This window comes from Pseudophryne corroboree, chromosome 6 (genome assembly GCF_028390025.1).
Source record: "Pseudophryne corroboree isolate aPseCor3 chromosome 6, aPseCor3.hap2, whole genome shotgun sequence".
Lineage (NCBI taxonomy): Eukaryota > Metazoa > Chordata > Amphibia > Anura > Myobatrachidae > Pseudophryne > Pseudophryne corroboree.
The window spans coordinates 764,094,248-764,111,280 of record NC_086449.1 but is presented as its reverse complement, the minus strand read 5'-3'; the positions used below and the strand labels follow the sequence as shown (position 1 = coordinate 764,111,280).

The 17,033-nt window shown below is 46.7% G+C and overlaps 1 protein-coding gene across 1 annotated transcript; it reads left to right on the top strand.

Moving 5' to 3' along the window:
- The first annotated feature begins 567 nt into the window (after positions 1 to 567).
- LOC134935682 (proteinase-activated receptor 3-like) lies at positions 568 to 16,542 on the top strand. The gene is made up of 2 exons (XM_063930577.1): positions 568 to 764; positions 15,357 to 16,542. Exons 1-2 carry the CDS (start codon positions 689 to 691, stop codon positions 16,394 to 16,396), a joined length of 1,116 nt encoding a protein of 371 aa, XP_063786647.1. The 5' UTR covers positions 568 to 688; the 3' UTR covers positions 16,397 to 16,542.
- The last annotated feature ends 491 nt before the right edge of the window (positions 16,543 to 17,033 follow it).

Genomic DNA, 17,033 nt, shown 5'->3' with positions numbered 1-17,033 from the left:
GTTCATGAATCCATTTTGACTCTTTCTGCAAAAGCCGCAAAGATCTACAGATGGGTCCACATTTATCTTGACCATTAATAGGATTAACTGTGACTGGCCAGTCATACTTAATCCCCTGCTGTAATGACTTAATCCCCTGCTGTAATGACTTAATCCCCTGCTGTATTGTTCTCTGTATTGTATACAGAACAATAGATGAAGGGTTTATGCTAATAAATCATGTTGTGACTAGGCACAGAAAACTACTCAAGATAACGGTGGACCCATCTGTATTGCCCCCTCTCAAATTGGCTGGTACATGATCAATAATAATATATTTTAAACATGCTATACTGTCACGTGCCAATATATATATATATATATATAAATTAGCTTTCTTAATTTACAGTATTATATGCAGGGGGGGATGTGTAGTCTGCAGCACTTTATTGCTATAAGCAAAACATAGTAAGATACATAGCCACACAATAAGGCAACCAGCATGGTAGCACTGCTACCCATTAAGGAAAAAGGATGTGAGGGGAGGTATTTTACATTTTAACTTTCATTTACGCAAGCAACAGATGACACTGCAGCCTCAGAGGTCTGGTGATAGATGTATTCCGTTAGTTAAACAGAACAATTGAGCAAGAGTGGAAGGAGACGAAGGAGCTGGAGGAAAAGAGATACAAGACTGCAGCATTTCGGAATGTCTTTGCGTGCGCTATGTGTTATTGTCATTGTCTGTAGCCTCCTGGACCTCTCCGAGGCTGCCTGCGCAAAAGGTAAAAGCAACTCGTTTGTGTGCCCTGTCCTTTAAATGTCTTCTTTCTGAATCTTCAACTTGCACGTTTTTAAAAATGTTGCCCAACCATTAATGCATTTGCCAGGCTTATTGTGAACAGCAGCAAATGCAAAACACATTTTAGAAGAATCTCTTTGACCTTCAACTATAAAGAGGTCATGAATTTAAAGCAGATGTTAGCGCAGAAAAACCATATGTAGCTCTTCTCCAAGCGTTCTTCGTCTAGATTATTGTATATGTTTTCATAGATAACCCGTTATGTGCTCACAGTTTCTATCAGTCTGCTCCTAGTACATATATGGAAGACTCATTGCTCTGTTGTTTATGGTGGTACTCAGGGGTACGCAGTACAGCCGCCTCTTCTTGTGGGCTGGTTTTAAACTGTTCCAGAAACAAGTAATAAATCAGTGAAATTATTTTCAAAACTAATAACATAATTGTCTGTGCACTTATCCATAGTGTGGACCGTACGTTGAATCCTGTATCAGCTGTAGGTGATTACTGGCACTGGTTTTCATCCAAACAAACATTGAAAGGTTCATATTGTAGCTAAATACTGGGTGTGTTTACAATAGAAACATAGGGCAGATTAGAACCTCTTGGCCAATCTAGTCTGCCCTTTTTTTAACCTTATAATAACCACAAAACCTAGTTATTCTTTAGGTGTTTGTAAGGATATCCTTATGCCTATCCCAAGCATGTTTAAATTGCTCTAAAGTCTTAGCCTCTACCACCTCTGATTGTGGGCTGTTCCACTTGTCCACTACCACTTCTGAGAAGTAATTTTTCCTCAAATTTCCAGTTAACCTCCCTCCCTCCAGTTTTAGCATGTGTCCTCCTGTTCTTATACTTCTTTTCCTTTGAAGAATGTTTCCCTCCTGTACCCCTAATATATTGGAAAGTTTCTATCATGTTCCCCCTTTCCCTCCTCTACTCCAAACTAAAATAATGGCAGTTCATAGTAGAGATGTGCACCGGAAATTTTTCGAGTTTTGTGTTTTGGTTTTGGATTCGGTTCCGCGGCCGTGTTTTGGATTCGGACGCGTTTTGACAAAACCTCCCTGAAAATATTTTGTCGGATTCGGGTGTGTTTTGGATTCGGGTGGTGTTTTTCAAAACCCCCTCAAAAACAGCTTAAATCATAGAATTTGGGGGTAATTTTGATCCTATAGTATTATTAACCTCAATAACCAGAATTTCCACTCATTTCCAGTCTATTCTGAACACCTCACAATACTATTTTTAGTCCTAAAATTTGCACCGAGGTCGCTGGATGACTAAGCTAAGCGACCCAAGAGGGCGGCACAAACACCTGGCCCATCTAGGAGTGACACTGCAGTGTCAGACAGGATGGAACTTAAAAAAATTGGCCCCAAACAGCACATGATGCAAAGAAAAGAGAAAAAGAGGTGCACTGTGGTCGCTGGACGGCTAAGCTAAGCGACACAAACACCTCAAAATCACAGGAATTATTCGTTCTAATCAATGGTATTATTGGTCCAAATCACTGGAAGAAAATGACAAAATCACTGGAATTATATGGCAGTAATGTCGGGAATTATATCAAATGGCAGTACCACTGGACATATACGGAAGTGTCAGACAGGATGACACTTAAAAAAATAGTCCCCAAACAGCACATGATGCAAAGAAAAGAGAAAAAGAGGTGCACTGTGGTCGCTGGATGTCTAAGCTAAGCGACACAAACACCTCAATATCACAGGAATTATTTGTTCTAATCAATGGTATTATTGGTCCAAATCACTGGGAGAAAATGACAAAAGCACAGGAATTATTCGTTCTAATCAATGGTTTTATTGGTCCAAATCACTGGAAGAACATGACAAAATCACTGGAATCATTTGGCAAGATCACTGTAATTAATAATTAATTATAAATCACTGATATTAATTGGTAAAATCTCGCTATCGCCTGCCTAATGAAGGGGAATCTAGATAGGATTTTGTACCGGGTACACAATAACTTCATCAATTGTCTAATCCCAATGCACTAATGGCGGAAAATGGGCGCATGTCTAACAGCGCACTGATTATACTGAGAACTGATTATACTGATCAATCACTGATTATACTGAGCACTGATTTTACTGAGCACTGATGATACTACGGAGAACTGACACTGAGCAGTGAGAACAGCATTGGACTATTGTACTGTAGTATACTGGTCACCACAATGCTGCACTGTCCTACTATATACTGCTCACAATAATGCCGCACAGATATGGATAGTATACTTGACACAGAGCTGCAAGATACAGCAATGGCCTACTTGTACTGTACTGTACTATATGTATACTGCTGGTCACCAAAATGCTGCACTGTCCTACTATATACTGCTCACAATAATGCAGCACAGATATGGATAGTATACTTGACACAGAGCTGCAAGATACAGCAATGGCCTACTGTACTCAGGGCCGGTTCTGGGGCTCTGTGCGCCCCGGGTGCCAATAGGGCGGTGGGGGTGGCTTCGTACAAGGGGCGTGGTCACTTACGCCCCCTGTACAGACTACTGTAGCGCTGAAATGTGCGGTGCGCGATGACGTCATCGTGCACAGCAAAGGTCCTCTCCACGAAGGGAAACTAGACGCGTAGCGTCTAGTACCCTTCATGGAGAGGACCTTTGCTGTGCGGTGCGCGATGACGTCATCGCGCACCGCACAGTAAAGGACCTCTCCACGAAGGGAAACTAGACGCGTACGCGTCTAGTTTCCCTTCACAGCGGCCAGCGGCAGCAGGGGGCACAGCAGCAGCGGATCTTGCCCTGGTGCGGCGCTCTCCGGGAGGCGGCGCCCCAGGCAAAAGTCCTGCTTGCCAGTGGCAAGATCCGCTACTGACTGTACTGTACTACTATAATTATATACTGGTGGCCCCCACAATGCAGCACACTGAGCACAGATATTTGCAGCACACTGAGCACAGATATGGAGCGTTTTCAGGGAGAGAACGTAGATATTTGCAGCACACTGAGCACAGATATTTGCAGCACACTGAGCACAGATATTTGCAGCTCACTGAGCACAGATACGAAGCTTTTCGGGGAGAGAACGCAGCCACGTCCTCTCCGTTCAATCTCCAATGCACGAGTAAAAATGGCGTCGTCGCGAGGCTCTTTATATAAAATACGAATCTCGCGAGAATCCGACAGCGGGATGATGATGTTCGGGCGCGTTCGGGTTATCCGAGCAAGGCGGGAAGATCCAAGGCTGCCTCGGAACCGTGTAAAATAGGTGAAGTTCGGGGGGGTTCGGATATTTTGGGGATGTTGTCAGGGTAATTTTAAGAGAGGAAGGGGCCCGCGTGCGGCCTTCATTGCGGGCCCCCTTTCTGGCAGCAAGTGGACTTTGGCATTATGCCAGAGCCTACTGTGCATGCGCAGGTCTCCGGGAACATGGCTTCCATGCCATGTTCCCGGGGACATCTCCAGTACGCATGTGAAATTCACTTGGCACACAGGACTCCCGAGGTGTAAGTATAATAGTGCAGGGTGTACAGGGGCCCGTGTACACCGCACACCTTGCACCCATTTTAGAAATGCCTATTGATGTAGTAAAAAAGCTAGTTATTATGTTGGCAAATGTCAACACATTGCCTATCGACATTTTAACATTTTCAGAATGTCGACAGGTGAAATGTTGGCATTAGCTGAATATCAACATTAGGGTTAGGTTGCGGAAGGAGTGGAGGTTATGATTTAGCACTAGAGGGAGGGTTAAGGGTAGGGTTAAGGATTAGTGATGGTCACATGACCGCTGGGATCCAGCTGCCAGGTGAAAGTAAGACACAGAGGCGATATGTCAACAGTCTGCCATGTCAACATTTCATCACTCTCTACATGATGAATGTCAGCACGGTCAACCTCAATATTAAGGCTGTCAGCATATCATACCCAACCCCATATATTGGTGTGCTTTGCAATAGATTTCTGGATAGAATCAAACCTAAATACCAAAATCAGCCATGCTTACCACTGTGCCATCTCACCATTCCAGCTACTTTCAAAAAGGGGAACAAGCAGTTAAAAACAGGGCACAGCTAAAACTTACAAGCAGCCTTGTGATATAATGCAGCACATTTGTGAACAGTACATACTGTACCTAAAGTCACACACTGAGGGTGATTCAGAGGTGGATGCAAGTAAAACATATGGTGCAAGCATCCGAAAGGCCATCCGGTTACCACCAGAGGATGCAAAACAGAATTGCATGGAGATCAATGCAGTGTCGAAGGGCATTCCTGGGCGGTAACTGATGGGTGGCTATCGATGGTGGGATTTAACTGTGCATTAGCCCCAGTGACTGTAATCCAAGAATACTTTATTCGCAGCAAGGCTAAAAGATGAGGTTCAGCATCCCATTTTACTATATGCTTATGAGTCAGTGGTTGTCAGCTAAGAGTCAGTGGTTGTCAGCTAATGCTGTCAGGAATCTCTGCCTTCTTTTACAGATGTCAGATTCAGACCTGGACAAAATTACTGCATAGTTTTTTTTTTACTGTTGATTTATGAACCCTTAGCTGTTTGTTTGTGAGAATTCTGGCTTTTTATGGAATTTTACAGTGTTTAATGTGCAGTTATGTCTGTAGGCTCCCAGAGGTGTTAAAGGACAAACTGTTCACTTTAACAATGGTCATTAGCACAACATCTCGTCTATTTCAAATATTTAAGATAAATAATTTAGCTATGCCTATAATAAATGCCCATAATCTCCTATATAATAGCCCAGATCTGTGACTTTGTGCCTCATTTGCTAATGCTGGGCGGAGTCACAACACTGGGTGGAGTTAGTCAAATGAGTCACAGATCTGGGCAAATCTATAGGAGACTAGGAAAAGAAGCAGATGGTATGGGCATGGCACAGGCAGGGGTGCATACCTCCCAGCTTTCTTCAGGCAGAAGGAGGGACACGTTCGGCGAAAAGGGGGCGTGGCCACTGAAAAGGGGGCGTGGCTTCCCGGTTTCACCAGTGAGGGGGCATGCCCAGCGCTCTGTGAGCTGCTGGCATGCCCCCAGGGACGGATTATGAGTCCGGGGGGCCCAGGGCACTTGAGACAGGGGGTCCCTATCTCATTGCTGTGCCTGCTGTGGGTTTGGGGGCGTGGCCTAATCACGGGACGCGTGGCTACGCCCCTTATGCAAAATCCGGGAACTGTTTTTTTTTTTTAATGGGATTTTGGCCCCTCAGCTAGGGGTAAATCCAGAGGGGGTGGTCGCTCCCCTCTACACACCCGCACAGGCAGAAGAAAGCAGGGAGGCTGCTGCCTCCCTGCAACACCACAGACTTGCCAACACGCAGCAGCGTGTGCAGACTGTAGCACAATGCTGCTGCTGTTGCTGGCAGGACGGGGGAGCTTCAGAGCTGGGACAGAGCTACTCTAGCCGGGGGGGCCCCTAAAACTGTGGGGCCTGCGGTACATAGCCCCTAGGCCCCCCCTTAATCCGGCTCTGCTGCCGGACCCCCCCTTAATCTGTACCCCCTGATGCCCCTTCTCCCTCTGTCTCCACTAAATAGATGCTGTGCGCATGCGCACAGCGTCTGTTCACCGCTGCTCTGCTAAGCAGAACAGCGAGTACAGGAGCTTCCCAACTGCCCCCCCCCTTCCCCCCACCGCGGGACACTGCGGCCCGCGGGTGGGACAGCGGGACAGACCCAAAAAAATGGGACTGTCCCGCGAAAATCGTGACAGTTGGGAGGTATGGGGGTGTGTGAGGGGGTATGCCGTACAGACAGACGGGCACCGGCTCACTGTGTACTTGACCCCCCACATCAGCATACTCAGCAGGGGCTCTCTGGCGCGGAGGAGCGTCACTTTCTGGCACACTCCACACTTCTTAGCTGCAGTTTTGTGGGGCATCTGCCGCTGTGCAGGTTCCGTACTGCCTCTGTTATCTCCACCCCCGGCAACCCCACCATTAGCTGCAGCGCTGCCGCCCGCAGTGATGTGCGTCCAGGTCCTTCTCACACTTTAGCTGGCGGGCAGCGCTGCAGAAGTCCGCGCTGCTTGCAGGCACCGACCCCCTCCTCCCTCCAGTCGCAGAGTCTCCTGGGGGCTAATCAGTCACTCCCAGTCTCCCTTTACCACATTGCCCGGCAGCCGCGAGGTCTGCGCCGCGTGCATGCTATGACCTCCTCCTCCCTCCAGCCGCAGCGTCTCCTGGGGGCTAACCAGTCACTCCCAGTCTCCCCTTACCACAGTGCCCGGCAGCCGCGCGAGGTCCGCGGTGTGACTGAGGAGTGGGGGGGGGGAGGGATGTGGATGGGCAGAGGAAGCAGGACTCCAGCCTGAGAGAGTCAGCCATGCCAAGTCTCCACCAGCAGCAGATCCCAACAGGTTGGAGTGGAACAGCAGCAGCCAGCAGCAGTGACTCCGGTAAGACACATCTGTCTGTCACCACTGTTTTGTCCCTAATACCAATCTCTCCCGTGCCCTGTGTTCTGTCATGTCCCTGTCACCCCTGGCCTTGCCCTGTCACCCCTGGCCTTGCCCTGTCACCCCTGCCCTTGCCCTGTCACCCTTATCCTGGCCCTTTCGCCCTTATCCTGGCCCGGTCACCCTTATCCTGGCCCTGTTACCCCTGTGCTTGCCTTGTCACCCCTATCCTGGCCCTGTCACCCCTGTCCTGGTCCTGCTGCCCCTACCCTGGCCCTGTCACCCCTAACCTGTCCCTGTCATTTCTGTCCTGGCCCCGTCACCCCTGTTCTGACCCTGTCACCCTGTCCTGGCCCTATTACTGCATACCCTCCAACTACCTTTTTGGCAGGTACAGTACACGCAGCGCCTCCAGACCCCTCCCCAATGCACCACACCTCCGCACCTTCCCTTCCACACCCCCTACACCAACCATGGCTCCCACTCCCCCACCCCTCCACCATCCACAGCACCTCCAGACCCCCTCCACCATCCACCACCCATATATGTCTCCCCCCACACCTGCCCCCCCTCCGCCCACAGCATCTGCAGACTCCCTCCTCCATCCGCGATCCCCCCCCCCTCGACCACCCCTCCCCCACCCACGGCACCCCCGCACCTGCCCCTCCGCCACCTGCAGCGCCTCCAGACCCCCTTCCCCATCCGCTGCACAACCCGCACCTTCCCCTCCCCCACCTGCGGCGCCTCCGGACCCCCTACCCCACCCCCGGCACCCCCGCCCCTTCCCATCCCACAGCACCTCTGGAACCCTTCACCCATCCGCAACAACCCCACACCTGCCCCTCCCCCACCCATGGCACCCCTGCCCCTCCCCCACCTGCAGTGCCTCCGGACCCCTCCCCCATCTGCAGCCCCCACTCCTCTGCCCCTCCCCCACCCGAAGCACCTCCCGACCCTTCCCCATCCGGGCCCCCCCACCCCGCATCCGCCCCCCCTCCACCCGCAGCGTCTACAGACACCCTCCCCCATCCGCAGTCCTCCCGGCACCCGCTACATTCTATACATCGTGCCCTGCAGGTGCTGTTCACTCCGTCGCAATGGGCTGCGCCTCCTTCACCATCGCACGTCCTTTCATTGTGCAATATTTAAATACTAATATTGGAATGCAGGTAATACTCCATATAATACAAATATTGAACGCCAGAAAGGCATGCAAGGGTTAAGGGGGCGTAGCCCCTTGCGACGGTGTGAAGAGCGCCCGTAGGGCGCGATGAAGCACCTAGTATAAACATATACTACTAAAAAAAGATAAGCACTTAACGAATGTCATCTGCAGCAATAGGGAAACTGACAGTATTCTATAACAGTGGGGCAGGTACAGAACGAAGCAGCATTAACATTACCTATAAAACATGACAATTTTTTGGCATTAATCAGCGGAATAGGATATGTTGATTGAATAACATACAGCGGTGTTTCTCAAACTAGGTCCCGCAGAACGTCAAAGAGTGTCACACTTCAATATTAACATAAGGGGCCAGGTGTAATGGCGCCCGAATCGACGGCCGTGCGGGATGTCGGCTGAACACGGACATTTTTTTAAAGGGGCAATCACTTACACAGCAAGGCAGTGAGCCCCATTATCATACCCTCTATTCCCCTAGGTGTGGATCGTTGGGTGACAGTAACTAGGTCGACAGTCATTAGGTCAACCACTATGGGTCGACAGTGACTAGGTCAACACATGAAATAGGTCGACATGGTCATTAGTTTTAAAATAAAAATGTTGGTGTTTTTTTCTTCGTAAAGTGACCGGGAACCCCAATCAGTGCACCGCGTCCCCTCGCATGGCGAGCGAACTTCAGACAAGGTGCGCTGCGCTCGGCACAGGTTACTATTCCCAATCGTAGTCCATGTGGATCGTCCTAAATTCAATGAATTAATACCAAGGACTTTCCCGCAAGCCAAGCTCCGCATACTGGTGAGGATTGAGAACATGCTACCAACTCCCAATTGAAGGATCTTCTATGGGTTATTTCTCCCTCCAGCAGCATAAGAAGCGGTAATATTCCTATGGGACTGTGCAATCAGCTCCTAAGCCTATATATTCTGCCTAAACTGGTGTCCAGTTATTTAAAAGGAATGGACATTTTTGGTTCATTAATTCTGCCGGTGGTCATATTGACTTTTTATTGGTTACTAATCAGAGTTATTATTAAATATTTTAATCTGTTTTCATTCAATCCATCTCACTTTTTATTAATTCATTGAATTTAGCGCTGCTATTAATTATTTCTTTCTTTGTATGCATGTCCAGGTATCAGGATTGACTAATCCTGTTGTTTAGCAGCAGCATTAGAACAACAGCCCATAACGCGCCCAAGCACCACTCTTGGTATCCCCCTTTTTTTGTTGCATCCATGTGGATCGTAAAGTATGAAAAAGTTAAAAAATGTGAAAATCTCATGTCGACCTTTTCATGTGTCCGCCTTTGCCATGTCGATCTAATGACCATGTTGACCTAATGCATGTCGACCAATAGTGGTTGACCTAATGGAGTGTCGACCTAAGTGTTGTCGACCTAAAGACCGGATACTATTCCTCCCTGCTTTCACTGTCTTTGGTTTTGTCATTGTGCTTATGGGAATTCCATGTATTGATGCTATACAGTACTTGTGTAATTGTGGGGGAGATTTATCAAAGATAAAGTATCAACCAATTAGCACATTCAGTGACTCTTTTTTCAAACACATACATGGCAGTTAGTAGCTGATTGGTTGGTACTTTATCTCTCTCCAACTTTGATAAATATCCCCCCTGTATTCTTATCACTATATGGTGCTGCGGACACCTTATGTCACCCTATAAATTACATTATAATAATAGGCCTCTGAGACATACGCCTAAGCCTGAGGCTATTTGTATTTGCATAGATGTTACAATAGCAATGCATTACTTACAAATTAAGGCATCTGCTGAAAACTTCCCAGGCTAAACACAGATGTTTTGTTTTCATGAAGTGTTTGTTAACCTGTCTTCCGTCACTAAACAACATTGACGAAGGAGAGAGGATCTCAGTTTGTTGGAAAATACTTATTTATTGCAGCCATTGGTTCATGTCATAGTTGACTACTCTCCAGGAACCTGCAGGGAACTCCAGATCTTTCGGGTTATCCACCACACCCCTGGAAGAGTAGGCACCCCTCCCACATCAAGCCCACTTCCTAGTCAAGTGGGCAGAATGGGACATAAAAACCAAAAGAGGAGGAGCCTAATAACGCAACTAGGCCGGCCCCGCCCCCATCACAGCCCACCTGCTTCTCTCCCGGCTTCTCTAGGATAGGAAAATTCAAAAAAGTCAGTAAATATGGTTCCGTACATTTTGCTCCTGGTAACGTCTGGCATTAAGCTGAGCACTTAGTCGACAGTTACTATGTTGACATCTGTCATGTCTATATGGATGTTGTATGTCGACACGGTGAACTGTTGACAAAAGTTTGCTGGTGGTCTAGCAGTGTCATACCTTTTGCCTAACTCTAAACCCCCCTTAGTGCCTAACCATAAGGCCACTCCCCCTCCCATGCAGTCTAACCCTAACCCCCCTCCCCCCGCAGGCTAACCCTAACTCTCCAAACAGCACCTAGCTCTAACAGTCGTCATTGTCCGATTGACAGCACTTCAGATGTCTACATTGTGAACATGTCGGCATTCTGATGACAGTTTGAACCATGTTGACATATTTGGTGTAGACATTAGAAATGCTGAAGTGGTTACTGTCGTCCTTATGATGAATGGATCCCCTGGGATGAGTACTTACCGGCACTCATTAAGCAGCTTCAGAACTGCATCAGCCCAGTGCGGTAGTCTGTTGCCCCATAATTATCTGTTTTATTAGTTTATAGTGGAAGTGTGTGGTTTGATAATTCTGAGGCTGAGTAACTTTGTGGACTTTATTCACCTTACATTCTGCTATTACTACCACTTCTCCATTCTGGGGAGCGGTATATTCTCTGTTTCTCACAGATACAATCTACACAATGGACACAGAGTGGGGGTAATTCAGACCTGATCGCTAGCAAGCGATTTTTGCACTGCTGCGATCAGATAGTCGCCGCCTACAGGGGAGTGTATTTTAGCTGTGTAAGTGTGCGATCGCATGTGTAGCAGAGCTGTACAAACAGATTTTGTGCAGTCTCTGCGCAGCCCAGGACTTACTCAGCTGCTGCGATCACATCAGCCTGTCCGGGGCCGGAATTGACATCAGGAACCCTCCCTGCAAACGCACAGACACACCTGCATTTTTCCAACCACTCCCTGAAAACGGTCAGTGGCCACCCACAAACGCCTTCTTCCTGTCAAACTCCTTGTGATCGCCCATGCGAACGGATCCGTCGCACAAACCCATCGCTGAGCGGCGACTCGCTTTGTACCCATGCGAGGCTCCTGCTCATTGCAGTGCATACGTCTGCGCAGTTTGGACCTGATCGCCCGCTGTGAGAAAACGCACAGCAGCAATCAGGTCTGAATTACCTCCAGTGTTAATTATGAAACTGCTGCTACAGATGTGTCCACATACACACCTTTGTACAATCGGACTTTGTGACTTAGCCGCGACAACCATCCTGACTTTTCATAATATTCATCTTAGTTGCATCACTAATGCGACAAGTGTACAAAGCACGTGTGCCCTGACTGCTGGCATTTCCTGTAGCTTCTCTCTGTGACTCAGTCTACAGTAATATGAGTAAACAGGCAGAAGACAGATTTCCGATATGAGTTACCATGCCTGACGCCATGTAAAGTTATGCTAGGTCTGTGATTGTACACCAATTCCTGGGCACCAAGAATGCTAGCCTGGTGTGCCGGGTGCACTGAGATCACCATTGTGTGTAGCTATCATGAGTAAAAGATGCAAAATGTAGGAAAAAAGTAGAAATAACTCCCCATGGTGCAGCGTCTAAGTGGCGCCAAGCATCACATGTGGCACAAAACCGCTCGGTGAATGAGGATACATCTGCACTTCTTAGGTGTATTTTATGTACCATGTATGAAATTGTGTTTTTACTACTGATTTATCAATATTTTTAGGGGCCTATTCATGATGATAGATAAAAAAAAAAAGACTAGCGTGGAATATGTATCTAACTCGCCGCATGTTTATAGTAAAAATCACTGCCATTCATCATTCTGCTTTCCTTATGTATCACTTCCGAAAAGCTGCATGGAGGAGACTACATGGAATGTATCCGAGCAGCCCCCTCTCCTGTCACCTGCAGCGCCCACGCACAGAGCCGGCCCTAACCAATATGATGCCCTAGGCAAGATTTTGGCTGGTGCCCCCTATCACCACCGCTGGTTCTACCTCTGACCTTGCTCCTCTTTCCCAGCACCATTACCCCTCACCCATAACAGTCCTTATTTTGGTGTTTGTACCTCCTATATTTTAAATAGGAACAGTTCACACATTTGGCGCACAGCCCAAAAAGGGGTGTGTTTTTGCTGGCAAGGGGCATGGCCACACAATAGTAACCCCAATTCAAATTACGCCACACAATACTGCAACTTTATTCACATATGATCATGAGATAGTGTCCATAATTCACATTACATCCCACAGTAGTATCACTTTACCTTATCAATGTAACTCCTCACAGTACAGCTTCTGATTCACATTACATCACACCCTATTGCTCTTTATTCACATTAGATGACACAGTAATGCCCTTTCTATATGCAATGCCACATAGTAGAGCACCTTTTACACATAATACCACACATTAGTAATGCATTTACACACATTCCACACAGTAATGCCCCTACACATATGAGACACATTATTAATGTACTTATAAACATAATGCGCCTTACACAATATGACAACCTTTATTAATGCCCTTTTACACATAATGTCCCTTACACATATGCCGCACATTATTAATGCCCTTATACACATAATGACACACAGTGCCCCCTACACATTTGCTGCACATTATTAGTGCCCCTATACACATAATGACACACATACAGTAGTACCCTGTTACACATATGCCGCACATTATTAATGTCCTTATACACAAAATGACACACATAGTGCACCCTACACATATGTTGCACATGATTAATGCATTTTTACATGACACACATAATGCTCCTTACACATAATCTGAACACTACTGCACAACCAACCCACTCACATGCACACAGCACTCACACTGCCACTAACACTGTGAGCTCTGCCTCTGATTGGATACAGATGTGTCCTCATAAATCTTGCCTCAATGCTAATGTCGGGCACCTTTTTTTATATTAAAATGCATCTTATTTGCATTGCTATGTAGCTAGGATGCACAAGCAGCTTCTGCTGATTAAAATTATATGCAGCATGCCTATATACTGTGTGAGACTGTGGCTGTATCTGCATATGAAATGCTACACACAGAATATAGGCATGCTGCATATCATTTTAATCAGCAGAAGCTGCTGATGCCCATAGGCATAGCAAATGCCCTAGGCAATTGCCTAGTTTGCCTATGCCTATGACCGGCTCTGCCCACGCAGACTCCTTTCTCCCGTCACCCACAGTGTCCCTGCAGCCTCCTTTCTCCTGTCACCCACAGTGTCCCTGAAGCCTCCTCTCTCCCGTCACCCACAGTGTCCCCGCAGCCTCCTCTCTCCCATCACCCACAGTGTCCCTGCAGCCTCTTTTCTCCCGTCACCCACAGTGTGCCTGCAGCCTTCTCTCTTCCGTCACCCACAGTGTCCCCGTAGCCTCCTCTCTCCCATCACCCACAGTGTCCCCGCAGCTTCCTCTCTCCCGTCACCCACAGTGTCCCTGCAACCTCCTCTCCCATTCACCAGCACTGTCTCTACTTCACTCTCCTTCTAGCCTGCTAGTGTTCCATTACAGGCTGCTGGTACCAAGGAGGGGCAGAGGTGAAGCTGAGAGCCAAAGGCAGTGGAGACACAGCAGGGAGGAATCTGAAAATTATTCCACTGCTGCAAGCTTGTGAACACTATTGGGGACTGTACGCTATCTCAGGATGGCGTACAGTAACACTCACAAGTTCCCAAAATAATCAATACTGGCAAGACAAACGTTGATTCGTACATATTGCACTTTATTGAGGAGCACCCTTTTTTTCCTTCTCTATCCACAAGAAACACCCCTGAAAATGTCACCCCCTCTCCTTTATGCTATTCCCTTAATCTCACGCCGCAAAACAAAATCTAATTTTTGCACATGTCCAAAAGAGTAGTGTGACTATTCTGCAGGCTTCTATTATCATAACTTTGCGTTACGCTGCTCCTCACTGTGGGGGAGATGTATCAACTATCCTAAAGAGGAAGGTGGAAAAGTTGCCCATAACAGCTAGTCCCCTTTAAAAGGTTTAATACATCTGGCCAAATACTGTATCTCTCTTGCTGGCTGTACATGGAACATGCTTGTCTACTCTACCGGAACAACAAATCTTGGGTGGCTCTTCGCAAAGGGGCAGACCAGGAATCAGTAAGTATGATGTACAGGTAGAGTCATATTCCCAATATTTTGATGGAAAAAATGGCCTCTCCCACCAAAGGTCACTCCTGGTTTGTTCCACTCATGCAGTCAGTCAGACCATGGGGGTAATTCTGAGTTGATCGCAGCAGGAACTTTTTTAGCAGTTGGGCAAAACCATGTGCAGTGCACTGCAGAGGAGGCAGATATAACATGTGTAGAGAGAGTTAGCTGTGGGTGGGTTATTTTGTTTCTGTGCAGGGTAAATACTGGCTGCTTTAGTTTTACACTGCAATTTAGATTGCAGATTGAACACACCACACCCAAATCTAACTCTCTCTGCACATGCTAAATCTGTCCCATCTGCAGTGCACATGGTTTTGCCCAACTGCTATCAAAATTCCTGCTGCGATCAACTTGGAATTACCCCCCATGTCTTTTTTGCGTGTGGCAAATAATCAAAACTGCCCCTCCAAAAATGGTCTGCATATAAGTAATTTCAATGAAAGACTTACCTCAGATATTTCTATGATTCTCTGTTGGAAAAGGCTAGACAAGAAATCTAGAATATGAAACATTTCCAAGAGTTCTGCTTACATGAAACAAGTAACTCTATTCTTTTAAAATGATGTCTTCAAATACATGTTCAAGTATATGAAAATGAATTAATGTTACCTCTTCCTTACAGCTGCTAAGAAAAAAGGCAGAGTCACACGCCTGGATAATTGTAATTCTTCAATTCTAGACGATGACATTCGGGGACACCTGGAATCTACCATGGCAACCACCATTGTCCCATCCTTCTATAGTATCGTATTCATTTTGGGCCTTCCAGCCAATGGCATTGCTTTGTGGGTGCTCGTTTTCAAAGCCAAGAAGATCCCGTCCACGCTCTTACTAATGAACCTGGCAGCCGCTGACTTGCTATTTATGTTGGCGTTGCCCTTTAAGATTACTTACCACTTCCTGGGGAACAACTGGATTTTTGGTGAAGCTCTGTGCCGGATTGTCACGGCTGTGTTCTATGGAAACATGTATTGCTCCGTCTTCTTTCTCACAGTCATTAGTGTTGACCGTTACTTTGCTTTGGTTCATCCTTTTTGGTCCAAAGGCGTGAGGAGTTGGAGAAGCTCTACGGCTATTTCCATTGGAATTTGGTTGGTGGTAATAGCCGGCGTATCAATGTTTCTGTTTGTGCCTCAGACAAAAACATTTACCAGCCCAGGTATTACGACCTGCCATGAAATCTGGCCACACTGCAAGGGCTACGAATGGTACACCAACTATTTTATTGTACTTTTTATCGTTGGATATGTTATTCCTTTGGTAGCCATTTTGTTTTCGTATGTGCCAATTTTGGTGACTCTGGCAACGAACAGGGAATCTCATAGACACGTGATAAGACTAATCATTTTGGTACTCCTCATGTTCATCCTGTGCTTTACACCCAGTAATATTTTACTTATCCTTCATTACTTGGAGACAGACTGGGATTGCCATAATCAACTCTATATATGGTACACTGTGGCTCTGTCTTTGACGTCATTTAACAGTTGTATTGACCCTTTTATCTACTATTATATTTCAAATGACTTTTGGGTAATGGTAAAAGATACGCTTTGTATCAACAAAGAAGGAAACAGCGAATCAAGTGAGAGCACTAAAAGAACTAGGATTCCATGCTCTTCAGACAATAAAGAGATGGTAAGAAGAACGGATGCTTATTAGACTAACACCTGGAGAAAAACTGTTTATCTGGGATCTATATACCATACTGACAAATTAAAATGTTTACTTAAATATATATACAGTATATTTAGAGTCTGTTATAAATTAATTACAATATATATCTCTTTGGCGATAGTTACTAATAGTGACTGAGAAATTTACTGTTTTGACAATAAAGATTTTCTTCTATAGAACTGTTATTTCATAATATTATATAATATAATAAAATAAAATATGTACTTATTACCTACATACTGTGGGGCTTATATAGAGTTGAACGTTCGTTCTGCGGCAGGGCCGATTCTAGCCCTTGTGGCGCCCTGGGTGAAAATAGGGCGTGGCTTCATAAAAGGGCGTGGTCAGTTATGCCCCCTGTAGAGTTGTGCCCCCATTTGTGCCCCCAGTAGAGTTGTGCTCCCGTTTGTGCCCCCAATAGAGTTGTGCCCCCATTTGTGCCCCCAGTAGAGTTGTGCCCCCGTTTGTGCCCCCAGTAGAGGTGCGCCGCTTACAAAAAAAAATTAATTAATACTCGCCATCCCCGCTCCTGGTTCCCGAACGCTGCTGCCATCCATCTCCAGCTGCCGGCGGCAATCCTCATCTGATCTATGGGAGAGACATCATTACGTCTCTCCCATAG